Source organism: Poeciliopsis prolifica, unplaced genomic scaffold, assembly GCF_027474105.1.
Source record: "Poeciliopsis prolifica strain line A6 unplaced genomic scaffold, Auburn_PproV2 SCAFFOLD014, whole genome shotgun sequence".
NCBI classification, from domain to species: Eukaryota; Metazoa; Chordata; class Actinopteri; order Cyprinodontiformes; family Poeciliidae; genus Poeciliopsis; species Poeciliopsis prolifica.
Window position 1 is genome coordinate 7585848 of NW_026562389.1, and position 21191 is coordinate 7607038.

General features: G+C 36.8%; 1 protein-coding gene across 1 annotated transcript in view; it reads right to left on the reverse strand.

Moving 5' to 3' along the window:
• The window catches only part of rtn4r (reticulon 4 receptor), a 50154-nt gene extending 30356 nt beyond the window's left edge, over positions 1-19798 (reverse strand). Inside the window, exon 1 of the mRNA XM_055039114.1 lies at positions 19208-19798. Coding sequence (XP_054895089.1) covers positions 19208-19229 — 22 coding nt within the window. The 5' untranslated portion in view covers positions 19230-19798. The remainder of the gene's footprint in view (positions 1-19207) is intronic.
• Positions 19799-21191: the final 1393 nt, after the last annotated feature.

The window sequence follows — 21191 nt, forward strand, 5'->3', positions numbered from 1 at the left end:
TTCCCACACAAAGAGCAGAACATTCAACCTTCGGCAATAGTATGGTTTTACGCTTAATGTTTATTATGTGATTATTAATAAGCAATGGCTGTGGTAAGAGGAGAAAACTATAAATATATAACTACACTTGACTTTACTGCATGGTTAGTACACTGTTACTGTCTCTTACCCTGCAATTGTGGAGTTACAATTTCTATGCCTCACCTGCCTCCCCTGACTGCACGTCACTGATGTATAGCCACATGGGTCTCCCAGAGTAATTTATTACAAATGATCTCAACCTCTTTCTAAAAGCTGATATTCAACATCAGTAACATTCATCTGTTTTCATCAACTCCTCTCAGATAGATAACCCATCTGAGCAGCTCTTTCAATAGTCACTCTGGTACAGTACACAGCTAATGGTGGAAATATAATGAAGGCACCAAGTCATTTATCTTCTTAGAACTGTTATTTCTAAGTCAATTAGCCAAATCAATATGCTGGAAAAGTTATTAAACACATTACATAACAGGAACATTAATTCTGTGCAGTTTGGTAACCTTTATCAGGTTGACACCAAGGTAAAGGCATCTGGATGAGAAATAAGGATGATCAATTGACACCACTGAAAGGCGATAACATCAGCTTGAAACAGTGGGAAAATTGAGGAGGTACAGAAAGTGAAATCTAAACCTTGAGAAAAGATCACTATGCAAAGTAGCAGGAAAAAAAAGAACATAATGCAGAGAGGGGCATTAGTATGCATGCTTTTATTCCCTCTTTTAAACTGCCTTCCTCAGTTCCCTGGGTTCTCTGCTGCTGTCTGATCTTCAGCACCATCACCAATCCCGCTAGATCATTTTCCAAGGTCTCTTTTCCCCTGTTTTATCTTAAACATGCCATGTCGGTGACAGCAATGTCGTACGGGGAAGAGGCAGCTGAAATGTTTCTTTGAGAAACTTATGAAACTGTGGTGACACTCCATCCTTTCCTGCTGCCTGGCAATCCAGGGGATGTATACCTCACCAAGGGGATGTGTTTGAAAGATAGAATTTGTTTTAAGATACAAACAGGGGGAAAAAGAAAAAAAAAACTTTCAAAGAAATGACAGGTTTTTGAAATACATAAACATGCAAGTGGCAGAGAGAAAGATGATTTTTGTCTTGCAGTCATACTGTATGTTTTGCAGTTTGGAGCAGTTGATCCAGAATAAACTATTTCCTATCCCCTGTAGACTTAAATTAAAAAAAAGTATGGAACAAGTATGAAAAAAGTATAGAAAAAGTAAGAGAAGAATTTTAAATTTAACACGAGGAAATAAAAAAGAAGGTATTTGGAAAAGAGGCAATAAAGTGTAGGTGTTACATCCCCCTGAGAAAAATTTGTTGAAATGATGATTGTCCCTATTGTCTGAACAAAGTGCAGCAGTTGAAAGGTGAACATATGAACACACGATCCATTAAGACACACTGTGATGTAGATTGTGGAAAAATAATAATGTTACAGCTAAAAATGTTCCAAATGTTCTTTGACTTGTGTTGAATTAAAAAAAAAGATAATAATTATCCTCCACACAAATGAAGTGGGTGTTCTGCAGTGGGAGAGACCTTTACAGATTTCTCAGCCATTCTGAACTTGCCCTTTAGTACAGTATGAAATGTCCTAGCCAGAATGAAAGCTAGGAAGAGAACCAATTTTTGTATTCTTGCGGACTACGTATTGACTTTTAGATGGAAAACATCCAAATAAGATTTGTAGTTCAAAAACACTTTTGGGAGATTTTTTTAGGAGATTATTTACTTTAATTTATTTAACCATACCAGGACGTTCCTTGAGATAAAATGACCAAGAGGTACACCAATGTGCTTTTCCTTTTTTTGTCAATGTGTTATTTATTTTGCTGCAATGTTTGTGTCTACTATTGCATGTAGGCCAGGCGATGAGACTTATCTGAGTGCCTAACTTACATGGCTTTTACCTGCCAAAAGCTTCTTTTTTTTTTCTTACTGTGGTGTAATAACAGCAATAAAATTGGCTTCATTGTGATATCATGTTGTTTTATTATTGGGAGTTCTTGTGCCACAAATGACAATCCATCTATTACCTGATTTTTTATCATCATTATTATTTATTTTATTTTTATTTTTTTTGTAAAAAACATAAGAGTTGTTTTGGCTCATCATCATAGAACCCAAGAAATGCTAGAATGGAACAGTGGAAAATATGACCTGGATTATTTCAGTTTAATTATCTATGCACACTCCTTTTTTATTATTATTATTTTTAGTTCTTTGTGTTTTGGGTTTATTTTGGTCACATTATATTTTAATTTGGGATAGCATCCTTGGAATTAATGGAAGATAAAAGAAAAACTGGTGCTCTGTTAAAATCTCTTTGAAGAAGCGGTCGATATGCCAGGAGAATGCCTTGGCCTTATTTCCCTTCCCTTTCCTGTCTTCCTGTATGCAGCACAGTAGATGAGAGATAACCGCATACTCAGCTTAACATCAGCTTACCTAAGGTGGGGGAACTCTTAAAGCAATCTTGTTTCATCTTGCTTCTTGTGGCAGTAGCGAGGCTTTGTTTTGTCTTTTTAATCGACATCTGGACAATGAATATTTATTTATGTGTAATTTCTGCTTATCTGTACATCCTACCCCGCAGAGAGAAACAGGCTGCACCTGTCTCGATGGATATTCAGAAATATAAATTAACATTATGGTTTGTGTGATAAGCATATGTTTATGTAAAGAAGTGCAAACAAAACACTTTATGCTTTTAGTCTGCGGCCTGTTAATGACTGCTCCAAAATAACCATTTTTCTACCATAGTAGCTATTATGCAAGTCCTTCATGCATTTAACCTGCATAATCCTCCATTAGAGTGGCAGATTATGATAATGGGGAAAAAGTACAAACAACTTGGAACATTGTAGGTCAAAACTGGATAGACAATTTTGTATGTTAATTTTGGTGATGTAACATGTAATTTCCAAACATTTACATTAGACTGTTGTTCCCAAAGCAACTTTCAGCAAAGGCACTTGCATGTGCAGAGACACTTTCCTTCTAAAATCAGCAGTAGAAGAACACATTTACTAACACAGAAATTGCATTTCATTTTTTATTTAATGAGAGATTTGCTTTTATCCCTACATTAGTCTCTTTTTTCACATGAATTTAATGCATAGACTCAAACATTTACTCACTAAAGAAGCTAAAAGTGCATCCACTCATTAAATTCTATTAAAGGAAAAATTCTGTTTACATATTGCCATGAATTTTATTTAAAAGGTGAATCTCTAGCAAAGTGCCTGAGCCAAATAGTGGGAAGTCTGGGAAGCAATCAGTCACAGTTTTGATGTCACCCATATTAGCACTCTTATGGCCAGGCCACCATCTTGACGAGTCTCGAACAAGTCACACTGCGACTTTAATAAGCAGTTAATTACTCCTGTCTTGACCTGCTGCTAAAATGAGCCAATGTTTCTGTTATCTGTGCAAAACTGCATTAGCGTATTCACCCCTTGTCCCCCCTCCTTCTCTTAATGGCCCTAATTAGTTGTAAAAGGAGCTTATTCTCCATTTAAGTGGATGAGGAGTCGATACTGTAATACGGTCCCAATATGCTCGGCTCCAACTCTATCTCATTGAGAAGGTGGCACACAAGAGGATAGCTCTCACAGCAACAGCGGAGAGCCGATAAACCCACTCTGTGATAAAGAAGGAATTACATACAGGCAGCACCTACTGCTGATATGAAAAAAAAAAAAAACATAATTAGTTTGATGATTAAGTGACAGAGGGATCGTTACAGTAAGGCTGTTTTAGTGGCAGTTACATAATGTGGAAAAAGTTTCCACCAGAGAAGATGAGGTATCAGCAGGGCCCATTATCAGGAGAAAAAAAAAGGAGTCAATATAAATGAAAACATGCTTGAGATTACTGAAAGAGAAGAGCTGGATGAGACTAAAGTAGAAAAGGAATGTTTTTTTCCATTATGAGTAGAGAAAACAAGAAACATAAAACAAATTGAAATAATTTCTGCTTTGACTGACTGTTTTGCCAATAAGTATGGAACTGGAAAAAATACACTTCTTCAGAGCGAGTAATTTCCATAGACATGTCAATATATAGATAAGTTCTCTTTTGAAAGAAACAAGTCTTTACAGTCTAGGATTTCAGAAAAAATGCTGTAAGAGATACGGCATAGTAGTAGGTCCATAAATATTAATACTTAATTACAAACTGAAATCAAAATTTCAACTTCAATGCTATATTTACACACTATTGACAACAATATAGAAAATGCAGCTTCCAAAAGAAAGCATAAGTTGGGTATGGCTAGAGATATTCAGAACCAGCTGTAATTCTTGTTTTCCTTCACACTATTTCCTTTTCCTCTCAGTCCTTAACATCTTCATCTTACTTTTGAAGTTTAAGGAAAGCAGAGTTAGAATAATGTGCTGACTCTGTATGATAATTCAAAAAAAAAAACAAAACAACAATAACAACAACAAAAAAAAAAAAACAGTGCAAATGCTGTTGTTTCCAGTCCAGAAAACCTGTGTGGGCATATGCTAAGGGAGCCTTAATTTCATTGCCTTCACTACCCTTTGGACAGCGAGTCGACATGTATAAACCACAATCAAACATTTTTAAACACACTTTTAAGACAGAAGGTGAAAATGGAGATGTGTTTTGCAAAATTTAAAAACATAAGAGCGATATTGTGAATATGGTCAAAAAAATCATTAACTTTGAAACTAAAACTATTTGCAAGTGAATGTAAGGTGGAAGGAAATAAAAAATCTCGTAAAAAGTCCAGATGAGTGTAGAGAGGGCCGATGTCTCATTGCTTATTCCCATCTGTAATAAAGTTTCCAGACTCCCGTCCTTCTGTTTCCGGCCAATTCAGAGCACTGGTGTGCAGTGCTCTCATAACAGAAATACCTAATGGCTGTTTATACTTTCTTATTTATGATGCTAAGGGTTTTGACTCAGCCTTTCTCCATTACAGAATAAAGTATGGATAGAACTGATGGGAATTGAAGTGAGACTCTAAATGAGTCCAAATACTTCCCCACCAAAGTGCTCCATTAACAGCTCAACCAAGCGTGTGATAGACATTTTCAGTTAAGATAAGTGTTGCCTTTTATTAATTGTTGCTACAAGATTCACTTTGCTAAGATATTTTTTATTCTTGCATGTCTTTTTGTTCCCATATTGACAAGCACTGGCTGTATGAATGCAATGAATTTATTTAAACTCAATTCAGTGTGGAATTGAGCACCAATTCACAACAAATATTATCTTGAGGCACTGTATAAAAAAAATATTTCAATTAAATCATACATACATTCTAATTTTCCTTACATAGAAGAAAACCCAAACCTCTTATGATATTAGATTAATGTCTAATCTGCTAATGGAAATTTAATATCTAATAGCAGTGCTGTGTTCATTTCAGTTTGATCAAGAGTCTACAAACTCTGTAAGTTATGTGAACATTTTCTTTTCTAAAATTATTGACCAGCAGTAGAGAGCAACTGACTTATTAGGGTTAAAAGTTGGAAATGGAGCTAGGTTGAGACAAAAGAGCTACTTGTGGACAAATTGGCAAAGGTGTGGGTTGACCCAGATCTCCTTCTTCTTCACATCTTTCACATCATTACTTGGATGGAACAGAGAGGAATTAGTTCCCTAGTGTTTTAATCTTCTTTTCAAATAAATTGAAAATCAACAACAAAATATATGTATAAAAAAAACTATTTATAAAAACAGATGGCCAATTTCTTGCAATTTTGTTGTTTGCTGCTGTGACACTTGAATTTCCCCATAGTGTCAATTTAATAACATTACTGTAAGACACAAAATAACTCAAATGTATCAATCTCGGTATTAAATTTATAATAAGAAGTACATATTGACGAGTTGTAAAAATTTTATTTTTTAACATCCGTGGCATGATTTGCTTTTTACTTCTAACAACTTTCAGCAGATTACAGCAAAAGTAAGGACATTACTGAACAATTGAGAAAGAAAAAATCTTGACCAATAGTAGAACAAAATAACTGGAACCTGGCATGAACTTCTGTCGAGTGATTCAAAATGTTTTCGTAAAGGTCGTGTTTTTCAAACACACCAGTTATCAAGTGAGTTATCAAGTGAGCAAAGCGAACATACCCTCATTTCCAAACAATTTTCTCCAACTGGTGCAGTTTGGCATCTAACAAATCACAAGCGAGAACTATCTTGTACATTCACATACACGAGTAATTTAACAGAAGATCATCTGAGCAAGACAACGTGTATTTGAAACACAGACCATAAATCACAGGTTGTAGATGAGTGGTGCTTTGGTGATATGGGAGGAATAAAAGCTGGAAAGTTTGGAAAAGGTATACATATCAAGACACTGATAGAATGCCAAAGTGTGAAAATCTGTTTTTGATGCACAATATATTCTTCTCCAATTTGTCCATGGATGCTTTTCATCCCGGAAGTGAAATTCAAGAATCCTTTTGATGGACATTGTCGCTCCATAACATTCAGTTAATGTTTTCCACCATTACTGAAAGGGTGACATACTTATTGGAAGAGGCTTTTATGTGTAAGCTAAAACCTGAAAGTGTTGCATGGCAATTTGCTACTATGGAGACATGGGCACAACCTTTATTCAGAGACAATGCTGCTCAAAGGGTCACACAGATTTCTAAGATATAGTTTCTTCTTACCAGGGTGTCAAAGGATGTCAAAGGTGTTTCTAGCATGTTTTTTTATTTTTATTTTTTTTATTATTATTATTTCAAAATCTGTTTTTTTGTGATCGTAGCCCCTTCCACGTGAAGATCTGATTTAGGTTCCCCATTCTGATTTATCATGATTCAGAAACAGTAAATAGGATTCTGGGGGCTTTGTGGAGTCACAAACGTCATTAACCTAGAGGAGAATTCAAAGCAATTTCTGGTCTTTTTTACCAGAGTAAATTGTAGGAGAGTAACCTGAACCTTTCTCCCCTTCTAAAATATTGTTCACCTGCTAAGCAAGCAAACAATAGCAGATTGAGGCAGTCCTGTTTCTTTTACTGTCATATATATTTATTTGAATGTTAGGTTGGTACTTCTGAAATACGTGTGTGAGTGCAGACTATCCTGTCTCATATTTCACTACTTGTTCTTGTAATGCCTTTTAAATGCCAGGTGGGAAATACTTAACAGCTAGGCACAAACTCAATATGCTAATGCCTTTTAGCGTGGATACAGAACATAGGAAAACATAACCTGTCAATTACCCATAATACAATTGCTAAACCACCTGAAATGTCCACAATGCAAATTAGCTTAAATTCAGGCTGCAAGTTGTGTTGTTAATTACAAAATAATGTCAGAAAAATTAACCTTTTCTGACTTATTGGGATCAAGTTGAATTGCATTAAGTTTAAAGAGGCATATGCCAGTTGTAACTTCATCAAGTGCTTAATTAAAGTGCCAGGTGGAAATTTCTGGCTTTGATTTATGCTAACAGAGGAAAAGCTGATCTGTCAACACTCATTACCCAAACAAATGGAAGAGGGTGTACTTTAGAAGACAGATGCAAAATGGAAAAACAGCAAAACAGTGACTAAAAATACAGACTAGATCAAAAAAGTATTGATATTACAGCCAATTTCATTCCTTGTTGGCAATTGTTACTCTCACAAGAATTTGCTGGTCGACGACCTAAGATGGCACAGTGGGACTGAATTGACTTCAGACTACTTTGTTTTCCATGCAGATATCAATGAGACCCCCTCAGCATAAGTTGTTTACAGCTCAGAAACAGAGAGTTGGCTGGGCTCATTTCTCTCCCTGGGATAATTGATGTTATGATGGGCTTTGCTGAAAACATGAACAGGCATGAGAACAAGCATGTGAAATATGCAGGAGTGGAAAAACATGTTTACTCCCGCAGACCTCAAGATACGGGGGCGTCAAGACAGTCAAACCAATGTACATCCGTTTGTTATTCTTCTGAGCTTCATCAGATGTCACATCTTGTCATCATTCCACTAGGGATTGACTTTAGAACTACTGTTTGTTGCTTTTAAGACATACAACCAATTTTTAAACATCGTAGCTTATTTTTCCTTAAAGTAGACATTATTTTGGGTTTTGACTCTCTCTCAGACTTTGCAGTCTCTTATTCTGGTATTTCTGGAAATGTGGAATTAAACCACTTACAAACTGCAAAACTTCAGGATATTGCAATCTTAAAATGTTATTGGAAATCTGGCTTTCAGGGGAAAATGCAGCAATCCAGGAAAAACCAACCAGATGACAAATTGTATCAGCATGGAATTGATTTCCAGCAAGGTTCAGAAGAACAGCTGCAATGGAGTTTAAGTGTGTAAGAGTTATGGTTTTTGGTTAACTCAAAAAGCAGTTACGATTAGACAGAAATTTCATCTGCAGAGGGAGATTTGTTGCATGTCACAGAAACAGAGAAATCATTGTGGTTTTATGAGGGTGCAGGTGTAGAAAGAAAATTTAAATGGAAAAGCAGCAAAACAGTAACTAAAAATACCGACTAGATCAAAAAGTATTGAGGGGTAAATGAATAACCAAAAATAACAGTAAAAAATGAAAACTGAGTGGCATAATCTTCAGCAAGAACTAAGAAAAGTTCCATCTGATTTTTAAATGGTCGACAGACAAAAATGTGAAAAGTTTGGTTAAGACAGATTGTCAGTTTTAAAAAGAACTGACAGACAATCCGTTCTGAAATCTCATGGACAACATGACTGCTGTAAGTGGAACTCAATCAAATAACTACAGTAGACCATGCAATATTGATTAAATATAGTATTTTACATAACAGCACATTAAGGGTGCTGAGTTTTCAAGTTTATATTGGGTACTGAATGACTTGCAGATATCTGGATCTCTCCAATTATGATTCAGAAACGCATGAATAAAGAACAGGTCTGAAACAGTCCAACTTTTTGACAATCTGAAACAGTCAAACAAAAAAAGACAAAGAGGGGGAAAGCTAACTCATCAACAATTTTCTAATTTCATCTATTGATGATGTGACAATCTTGGAAGAAACTCTAGTTCACATAATCCTGAAGCCATACATAACATATGGTCGATGTGAAACCCATTGTGGGCTAAGTGGCTAAAGTCCATGCTTGCCTCTTTCCTGCCAGCCTCCAGATCCGTAATAAATCCCCTCACATTACCCTCCCTCTATCTTTCCAACCCTCCCCACTGCCTCCCCTGAGCCCAGCAGATTACAGATATCATTATAATGGACGTCCTGGCAGGCTAGTTGTGGTCACATTTAATTTGCCATGGCCTGATATCTGCACAAGATAATAAGCATTTACACCTGAGAGTGATGACAGAAACAGCAACAAGGTGTTTCAGGGTGAAACGGTAATAGAATTATAAAAAGAAGATTGATCAATACAATGTAAGCTTAGTAAGAAAAAGCAACAGTAAGAGAGGAATATACAGAATATGGAAGAATATGCATTTAGCACACAGTCCACAGGGACAGAGGAAAGTAAAGATGAAGCAGGGTTGTCAGATTTGCATTTAAATAAGAATAGCCTACTTTGAGAACCTAGATGACTGTGAGCAAAACCTGATTCACCTGGACACAAGACTTACCAGCTTAAAAGAAACTCTTTTCCTTTGTGGAATGTTTTGCTTTGTGGAGTCAGGCCTGTGAAATACATGTAGATAAACCTAAGTGTTCTTGCAAAGTGAAGGTTATAGGCTGTTCTTACTATGAGACAAGTGGGATTTCCTCTGATTCCACTGCTATGCTTCAGAGTATGTTTAGACTGTCTTACTTCCCTCTAGCTGTTGTCGGATTATGTCTTTCCTGCTTTACAAATCCTTTGCTACCACCTGCAACTCACCTCATTCATTGGTGTATGAACAAAAGTGTATGAACATCAGAGTATGAACTGATGAAAATTGTAATATCTAGGATACAGCTATCAACATTTACCCCTTAATAAATGTGATTGATTTAAAAAGTTGAACATGTTAATATTACAGAACACAGATGAATTGTATTTCATAAATACTTTGAGCTAAAAGTATTTATGAACACCACATACAAATTTATACATAATCATTTGAGCACAAGGCAGCAAAATGGGTTGTTTACAGGTACAAAGGATGGGCCAAAGTTGTGACCCATAGGTATGAAATGAAGCATAAATAAGTAGAGAGGCAAATTGAGATGGAGCCATTTATAGCTTTGTACTGAGCCACAGACATACATTTTAAAATGTACCTTTAGTATAATTTTGATGGCTATTAAAAATTTTAACTCACATTTAAACAGCATTTTTCTTTCCATCTCTTGGTATTTATCTTTAATCCAGGCTTCACTCTGATGCTGCTCACATCCTGGATCAGTGAGCTACTTCATCTGAATAGCAGTGCAGCCTGCATGAGGAAGAGCCAAGACGGGTTGACTTATAAGGCTGACAATGTATCCATTCACACATCTAATTTAAGAGCAGCTTCTGCGCTGCCTAATTAACAATTTACTAGGCCATCAGTCACTTCCCACTGTGGTATAATCAGCGTCACCGGTGTTCAAGTAGCTATTTGCACACCTCCATATCTGCAACAAGATTAGAAATGACATTCAACTTTTAAGGATGCACAAATAGAAAAGAGGCCACTGGTTCAAGGATTGTCAGAGAACAACCATGAAAAAACAGACTGAACTGAAAGATGTTCCCTCCGCTACAGAACTAGATGAAGTGTGTTTGACAAATTAACCATCTCTCTTTGTGCATGTTAGGAGCTCACACCACATAATGTCTTTGTCATTACAGAATCGTTTGCAGAAGCACTCAGATGGGCAGCTTTCATCTTTGAATTTGTGGGTTAGTTAATTTATGTCTCAGTATTGTCAGGCCATTTTTTAAAGATATTTACTGTTTTGGGGTAAAGCCACCGAAAGCTTTGAAGAATTATAATTGAGCGGGTTTTTATAAAAAATAAAAATACATACCCCCAAGTGAATCCACTTGCGTCATCCTGAAATTGCATTGATTGCACTAACTCATCTAGTTGGCCATATTTAACAGCCTACTCAAGATGAGAGCTAACATTTATTTTCCTTTTATCATATTAAGAAACAAATTGAGGATGTATCTGTGTGTTTGTGTTCTGGTAGGGTTGGGGGTGCAGCATGTTCTCAGTAGGTTGTCTCTCCAAATTTTCTAACAGCACAATAATAACCCACAGAGAGGATTAAGGACTGACAATCTGGGGGAATAGCACATTCCATTTCAGCTGCTTTACATTTCACCCCTCAGCTTCCTGTGTATAAACAAATGGAATTTTGCTCGTTTATCCACTTAGTTCTTCTGTCGTGCTGATTAGCGGTGTAGGGCTGGAAGAATGGGATAACCTAGAGTAGTGGATTCCAAAGATATCTGGGGCCAGAATGCATCTGTGTATCTGCATGTGTGTGTGTCGCTGTGGATATGCATGTGTATGTGTAATTGAGCGGTTTAAGTGGTACTTCAAGGGTGCGGCCAATTAAAGAAGCTCCCAAAGCAGTGTGCTCATCAGGATGCAGTGAACATAGCTGATCCACTCCTGGATAGCTCACAGCAGTCTGTCACTGGAACTGAGGCATTAATACTCCCTAGCTTTGCAGCACATAGTATTGACATCCTTATCCTATTAAATACCAGAGTCCATAGGAAGATGGATACAATCTGACATAAATGTAAAAAAAAGCTTTCTTGCATGTAAAATCTGTGCTGCTATACAATAGCACAGATTTTGGGTAAATTAAAATGTGTTGCTGATCCGATTAACCAGTATTCTATAAAAAGAGCTTCTATTTTTAACTATTGTAAAAATGGGCAAACAGCAGAGTGCTTATTTCTGGACCAAGTCCATATGCAGGATGAAAGCAAAAGTTGTAAACCCAGGATTTCCAAAGGTGGACCTCAAGGGCTGGTATCCAGCATATTTTGGTTCTATTCCTGGTTCAATGCACTTGGATAAATGATGGCTTATTAGCAGATCTCTTGCAAACATCTGCATATCAACCATCATCAGGGAGAGAATCAAAGCATGCAGGAAACCAACCCTTGAGGACTGATGTGATATGCCCCGGTTTGAATTGTGTGGCTTATTTTCTTTGTAGACATATTAAAACTTAAAATGTCAAAACTTCTATGAGACTTTATATGCGAATTTGAAAACAATTACACTTTGGATAGATATTTGCATGCGAGAAAAGAAGGAGGAAGTGATTCTTTTTTTTTTTATGGGGGAGCTATAAATACTGTATTACATCATTTTTTAATTCTTTGTTTCTTCAGTGGATTGTGTTCATAAATTTTATGCACATTAAAATTCTATTTTACCTTGGAAAGATATTTTAATTAAAAAGCATGAAAAATTATCCCAATAACAGTTTTAATTGTATCTTATTGAAAGGAGAAAGATATTGCTGTGACTTATTAGTCACAGCAATATCATGTTCCTTTGTACTTTTTTGCCATCCTGTTACTATTTAACTGCCTTTACTTTCTGACGTAGAGTGATTGACTGAGCTACTGCCGCAATTACCTTTATGAACTCAGATTTTCTGTGTTTCTGGACCAGTGTTGTTTTTTGTATTTGATTTTTCTCAACAGTCACTTTTAGTGTTTGCTTTCCAGACTGACTTTTCTATAACCACTCACAATGCTCTTAAAGCTTCAAAGCTTTACAAAGGTCTTTGGGATATTACTTGAATGTTTGCCAATTTCTATTCAATTTATCAAACTCATTCGTTTAGTACTGAGATTTTAGTTGCTTATAGTTCCCAGTAATATACACACAGTGCATGCTGTTTAATACCAGGAAATCAAAAACTTATCATTTTGGCTGAAACCTAGCAAAACTATCAACATTGTGTATAGTGGTTGAGATAATGGCAAATGTAAATAACTATGATTAGCAGATGATCATCAGTTGAAAGGAAACACCCAAAGAAGTTTCAAATACATGCAGAAATCACCTGATGCAGGATATCAAGGATGTTTCATTTTTTTGTTGATCCATATACATTAAGGTATGTGTGATGGAGTTAAGGTGCAGACCCACAGATTTATACCTTTAGTAATGTGCTATCTTCCAGATTTTCCATTGATTAAACAAAAGAAATTGGGAAGAAAATATTTCTAGTGGATTCTACCTGACAAAGTGTTCAAAATTCTAATATTCTAATATTTATGAAAAACTTGAGGTTAGACACATCTCTTCAGTTGAACTTAAATTGTTTAACAACAAATAATTATTTTAAATATGGTCAGGACCAAGGCATGAGCTGAAGATAAATTATAAAGCAGGGAATGTCCCTCATATAAATAAAATTTGATATGTGGAATGGTTGGGGGATTTTAGTTTCAGTGATCTCAGTCACTTCATGCAAAAAAAAAAATAAATTAAAAAATACTCCCATATTTGTAGTTGAATAATTGCATGTAAGAATTAAATCTTATTATTTGGATTTAACAACTCCCTGCAGATAATTTATTTCAACCAGCAGTCCAATAGATAGACTCAACATTTTAGAGATTAATAGAATAAAACTTTTTAGACTTCTATATCAGTGGTTGTTTTTAGACACATTGAATATGCGTCTGCCTTAACAAATCAACTGGTATGAATGTTCACTGATTTAGGAAAACCCCAAAAAATGTAAGTTGCTCCATTCTTTAACTAAATTAGTTGTGTATTGTAGACATATGTAAATAACCAAGTCTGAATGTGTTTCTACATATGTGTGGGTGGATGCTTCTCTGCTGAGAAATGGCCATCATTATATTCTGAAACCTCAACATATGGAGATGTTTTGTGAAACCAAAACAGAGCGAATATTAAATCCGAATAAGCAGAGAAATCAGAGCCCTTCAAAAGTACTCTTGTTGTCTGAAGCCATTAAGTCATCCACTCTGCCATGAACTTCGAGCTTTTTCTTTCGGAAGCCCTCTTGGACAAATGTGTTGGTGTTATGTATTCGTCTGAAGATTTCTTCCTTTTCTGCAGAGGTAGTTGTTCTTTTCCTCTACTGCCATATGCCATCTTAGTATGGGGAATTGCTGCAGTCAGTGAGTGAGTACAATCTGCTTGGTCGCCTTATCTATTTTTTCCTTGATGGCAAAATAATCTGGATTTTTCTGCACCATTTTATAACTATAAGACAGTTACATATTATAACAGTTATAATATTGTAACTAATATATTACTGTAATATTATTATAGTTGGAACATCTTACAACTATAATACATTATAAATATTTTATATTTATAATATATAAATTCTATTCTATTATAATTATATATTACTATAGCCATAATATGTAGTCATATATAATGGTTCTATATTATGGATTAAAGAATTAAATTATTAAACTAAAAGTTTTTGTAAGTAATTGGAGGTAAATTATCCATATAGAATTAGATTTTTTGGATCTGTTGTTTGAATTTTCTTTGTGAATAAATAAATAAATACTGTCGACTGACCTGATTTGAACTCAGTGCTTACTTTTGAGAGTCCAATGTTCATCAGCCAAAAACTTTCTTCACATCTGGTGTTTCAGGATCTTGATCTTTCAACAAGTTTCCACAGAACTACTAGTGCACATTACAATGGCTTAAATTGAAGGCAATCAGAGTTTTGCTCAGTTTTTCCTGAATGTGTTTTGACACCAATCCAGGATTCTGTAGGCTCACAGTTTAGTCCAACTTGCTTGCTCAACTGCATACCTCCAGAAGTGAAAACAATTCCTGGATAGGGCTGGAAATGTTTTCAGAAGAATTTGGGCAAAAGACTGGTTGTCTTTAATTTATGTCAGTGGTAGAATACATAATTCGGAGGACTAAGAATATACACAGGCATCCTGGTGCACATCTTAGAAAAACACAGATGAACACAAAACAACTAACACTTTGAAAGCAATCATGGTTTTAATAGTTATTTGGGATTCTTAGTCCCTGATGCTCAGGCGCTGTCCTCAACTGTTACAGGTTTAGTAATATCTTTTAAAGTTTGCTTTTTCACCTTTAAGCATGTCGATAACTACTCCAACTGCAACTGCGGTGACGTCCTGGCTGGCCATGATTATATAAATATATTTTAAAATGAAATCATCAACTATATTTTGTCATAATTTTAGTCAAATACAGGTGCCAGTACTGCTGCTGTTTCAACAATCAGGCCAAAGAGTTGAGAATAAATGCTGGAAATCTTGTAGTTTAGCAGGAACAATCACTGATCACTATTCTTCCCAAATTCTGCTGTTACAACATTATAATTCAGTGACCCCTGCAGACTGCTTCTATTGTGCTGAACTATGGTGCACTCATTGATCATATTGGCTGATTATGGACAATTGTGAAAAATTAATGTAAGCTGCATTCCCAAAGTAGCAGCTAATCTTTCCGGAGTATTGTTGCAGCATCCTGTAGCATCCTGATAATAGACACTTTAGCAGGAAAATATATTTCTGTCTTTATTCCGTTTTACTACCTGCACCTTCTTCAGGCTTCCCTATAACTCACAGGACACGACACAGACACACACGCACACACACGCACACACAAATGATCCAGGTAGCTCTCATCTTGGGGTTGTGTAAACATCCATACAAGCACTAAGATGGATCAATTTTACATTGCTTTTTAAGAGGCTTCAGATGTCTTGTCTCATTGGGAAGTTATGACTTGGTGTTTGATCTAATCTAATTCCCCTTCAGCAAATCAGGCCTGTTTTTGATTTTAGAAAAACTCTATCCTTTAAAAGCTTAATGTTCTCTGCATCCATCTTGTGGCCTGCGTTTTACAAAGCTTAAAGTTTTTGCAGATGGGTGAAAAATGTACTAATTTGACATTTAGAAAAAAAAAAACTCATTGTGGTGTGCTTTTAGACTCTTAAAGAGAAAGCTTTCAGTTCCACCATAATGGTTTTATCCATTCATTTGCACTTTATTGGCTTTGCTTGGCAGTAGACAGGGAGCAGCGGCACCCCCGAGCAACAGCTTTCCCACAGAGGCATTTGATCATATGCTGACTGGGTGAAAAAGAGTGTAAATTAAAGTCCCTCCTCACCCTGACACTTTAAACACGAGACACGACAGGCCATATTTTCTCAGCCAAATCAGCAACCCAAGAGATGGATACCAATTATAATTGCAGCAGAAATAAAAAAAGAAATCAGACATAGGTGTGTGTCAGTGGCCTGGTGCTAAATCACAACAAGAGCAGTTGGATGATGAAAACTTGCCTGGAGGGGTTCAGGAACCCAGAGCCATTCTTTGCACAGTGATGGAATGTGCACTTGAATTTGCATCACTCTGTGACATATCAAAGAGAATACACAAGCAGATATGCCTCTTTGATTTTCCTAGTTGTGAGATGCAGAATTATTTTGTGGGTCCACAATAATCTGCAGCTTTCTTACCATAATCCTCCAGTTTTAGCCAAGTAATGAACATCGTGAGGAAGATAAAGTGTGTACAGCATGTTGCATAAGCTCTACATATCCCTGTTTATGTGTGTGTTTGGAGAGAGGGAGAGACTGTGTGTTCTTACGACTTTGGGTAGCAACTGGATTATAGCACATGCTAGTGTAACAAACTAGACAGTACATATACACACACGTAAATACAAAAACACTTCATCCTTAACAGAATGTTATATTGAGTACCATTCACTTAACTAACTCTATCCCTGAGACAGGTCTGAATTCAAACCTCCAAGTCTGATCTACAGTTCGAGATGAATAACTATGAATTTCACAATTTGCATCTACCCACTGGGGTTTGTCACAACTTTCCATGGACATGGACAGTCTATCTGTAGGCCATATAAGACTTTGTGAGCTCAATGGATGAATGGTAACAGTGACAATAATGGAACCAATTTAAAGGGTTGCCTCAAACAGACAACTGTTTAACAAAACCACAAGTAGGATCTTCTCAACAGATGAAGAAATACAGCAGGGGACACTTGTGTATCTGATGATTTTATTTTATTTTTTTTGTAAATGGAAAAACATTAATCTTCATTTTAGATTACTTTCTTCTGCATCTGCTCTGAGTAGAATGTGTGCAAACAAACCTGTTGGACTGTATGTATTAAAAACCTGTTTATCTGAGTGGAATGTTGTGATTTAATAGATCCAAAAAATAAGCTTCAGCATTATCTCGAACATTAACCAATATTGGTACATACTAAACCCTTAAATAGCATCATACTTATTTATTTTGGTATTATTCGGCAGGTGGGCCAACTGGCTCTTATGAAATGTGACAAAACAGAACCTCTGGTCAAACTAAAATAACTATGAATAAGTTTCTGTTTGCAATATTACGTGTGAGCATTACATAACCACATTTCCTTACAAAATAACTTAAATTGCCAGTTGTCAGCTCTTGGACAGTTTTCCCTTCCATCAACCCATAACCCAATTGCATTGTTTTTCTTCCTTCATTCTTCCACTTCAAACTTGCATACAGGTCATTTTGTATCTATTTACCTAATGCATGACATTACTTTGTTGTTGCAGTGGAGTACATAAAAGATCTGTGGAGTTCAAGTAACACAAAAATGCTTGTTAATGTAATTTAAATATATAGTGTCTGTACATTAAGTACTGCACTCTGTTCTCATTTATTTTAGTCTTCATCATACAGCTCTTATAAAGTATGTCTAAATATAATCTGACAATAGCAACTAAGAGGTCTCTGGTTTGTAGATATTTATAGGATAAATATCTGTCTTGGCAGAAGATTGTAGAAATTTGTTTTTAAAGTGGTGGTTATGATCTTTGCAGCTTTGCTGAAAAAACATCCTGTAGCCTGTTACAGGATGTCAGACTTTTCCATTTTGTCCCTGAAGAAGCCAATCAAAATAACCAAAAAACAGAAAGGTATGAAATGAAGAATGAAGTGACCAGTAGTTATTTTGAAAAGGCAACTTAAACAAGTACACATATAAAAGTTTGTATTTCTATGTCTTTTGGGAAACTATATTGCCTCCATTCAGTTGAGTAAGTATCTGTGACCATCTCTGACTAGATTTACTGTAACCCTAACCCTCACCTCAAACGTGTGTTCCAACCTATTAGGACTGGGTTTTAATCCCCATTATGACCATCAGTCAAGAGAAGGTAGGTGATTGTCCTTGGAAAGGTCCTAAAGAAGCTACATGGCGCACGGGTACGCACACACACGCAGAGCGAGAGGGAGAGACACACAGAGAGAGAGAGTTATCTCATAGTGCTGCTTGTCAAGAAGCACTCACCATGTCCATATTATTATCTCTGCACTGCATTAAACATAAGCTTTTTGCACACAAAAGCAGGCTCCGGCACATACAGGTGCAGGGAGACAAGCATGCCAGGTGCTTCTCCATCCTTCCTCTTCGATTTCTCCTCCCTCCGAGCGTAAACGTGCGCGCTCTCACGCACGCACGCACGCGCACACACGCTCAAAAAAATACCCTTGGCTTGCCAACAACATGCTCTTCCCTTCTCCCCCTCTGCCAGGGAATTAAATTCTTAACCATTTCTGGCGGGAATGGGATCGCGTCCGCGCTCTCATTATTGCACCTCCAGACACAGTCCAAAAGCGACGCGGCCCAGTTTCCCCTCACTTTGGCGGCGGCACCCTGCGAGCGGCGATGCCACAAAAACACTAATTATAAGCCAAGAAGCTGGAGAGGGATGTGGTGTTAGTCAGCCGCCAAGCGGACCATCTGCAGCCTCCATCAAAAAACAAAAACAAAAAAAAAGTCAGAGCGGATGCCTCGGTTAAGTTGCGAAATAAACAGAATACTCTGGCTCATTTATACAGCGAAACAGCGGAGAAGCTAATAATTATTCTTAACTATAACTCAATTAGTCAAGGTCGTTTGCATTACCAACTAATGTTGACCATTGTCCTATAATATAAAAGCTCATGTTGTCACAATGCAAATTAAAGGTCGTTTTGTTGTATTATCCGTCATGGTTTATGCATCAGTTTCTCTGAGACACATTAGAGCCTGCGAACTAAACTCCAATAAGAGCAGCTGGTTTATTTCTCCCACTGTTCTGTCACAACGCATCGAGGTGGATTAACCAGTGTGCTTAACCCATCGAAATCCTCCAACTTAATAATAATAATAAGAAGAATTAGTAATAAAAACTTATTCTCTACTTACCATCAAAAACGACGGTCCTCATGGTTTAGATGGGGGTGAAATCCTGGAGCGCTATAAATCCAAGTGGAACGACTCCCGGTCGTGCGCAGAGATAGACGAGATATCCGTTTTTAAGTGAAATTTCTGGGGTGATTGCAAATCCCAGCAAGTAAAGGTGGGGGAAACGAACAGCTTTGCACCCTTCAAACTTTAGCCGTAGGTCTTCCCAGATGGGGAGCCACGTCTCCGCTCGTACCCTGGCTCAGTCATGTGGATGAGGATTTCAGGAAAAAGTCAGCAGTAAATATCCAAATTTAGATCAGCAGACTCGACACCTCCCCGAAAAATGTGGGACGGGCAGACAGCTCTGGAATAACAACAATAAAAGAAAAGAAAGAGCTCAAAGTGTTATTGCAGTCGTTGAGAATTAACAAAAATAATAATTAAAAAATAAAAAGAGAAGCCAGCACTGAATCCGAACGTTGTAATCGCAGAACACATCCAGTTCGATCAACGATCAACTGTTCGATTTTGTAACAGTATTTTCCAAGTGCACAGAGAGGAAAGTGTGCGGCATGAGCGTGTACGACGGCCGCACTGGTGCGCATCCGTGTGCGTTCACCGGGCGGGGAGGAGATGAGGGCGGGGCGGCGAGGTGAGTCTGGCGGAAAAAAGAGACAGAAAGAGAGGGGGAGAGAAAATTCAAAGGATGAATCTTTTATGGCTATGTGTCACGGTACAAAAAATATCTCCCCTTTTATTCAAAAAGAAAAGTTGGAATAGCCTACTTATAATGGCAAAAAAAAAAAAAAATGTCTCCAGGCTATTTCCTGCCAGCATTTTATGATACCCGCATTAAAGCTATTAATAGAAAGTGATGAAATTTCCAGATTTTACAGAGTGACTCGCAGACCTAATGCCATTTCTTGTTGCGCCGTGCCTGCGCTCTGATGAATGTTTTATGCGCAGGGGTTTGGGGTTGGTGGTGTGGCTGTGTAGGACGATGACGTGCGGCGAATCTATTTGTATCGGACTCAGTAAGGCGCAAAACATGCATAGAAAAATAAGCTCTAAAAAGTAGAGGCACAGAGCCAAGCCTAATGGTGGGACCCGAGCTTTCTCCTGAGAAACTCCTGCTTTTATGTCTTCGTCAAATTCTAATACACCAACTGGGAAAAAAAAAAAAAAAAAAAAAAAAAAGATTTTCATCCTGTCTGGTTAGAATAAACTTTATTTTACGAAAGTATTTGAGTGTAACAGGCAACTCAAACAATTCCCTGTAAGCACGACGTGTTATAGGCACAAAACCTTTCATTTATTTTGCATATATTAGTGATGACATTTACTAAGTGACTGGATATTAAATAATCACTGCTGATAGAACCACAGTCTAATTCAGCGGCGCTCATCGGGTCTGCATCTATTGCTAAGCTTTGCTCAGACCCATGAGAATTGGGGGTCTCAACACAAGAACGTTATCTTTAGGTGTTACACGCCCCCTACCGGTGAAGATTGAAAGAACATATTTTAATCTGAGGAACAGAGAATCTCTGGGTGATACCCAAGGTACTCTTGTAGATTAATATTAGACGTCACATTGGTAATATACTGTCTTACTTCCTTAAGGATATTACCTCACTGTGTAATACTTCCATCATATTTATTTCCACTGCAGGAAAACTTTGCTCTGCTTCATATGCATTTGAGCTAATGACACCACACGATGCAAAAGAATCAAACTGATCAGTCGGAATAAGAAGATATGTTATTTTGGTGCTTGTTTTTTTTTTTTTTTTTTCTACCAGATTTCTACTATCAAATCTGGTTGCAGCAAATGTTTAGTGTTATGAGGATAAATGTGGTTCAATTAAAATGCATGCCACACTTTCCATATTCCACATTAGATATTTTGGATTTTTATTTCATAAGCAAGATAATATTTAGAAAATTTGTGGTTGTCTAGCAGATAAAATCTCAATAGATACATTGAAATTTGTGGTTGAAA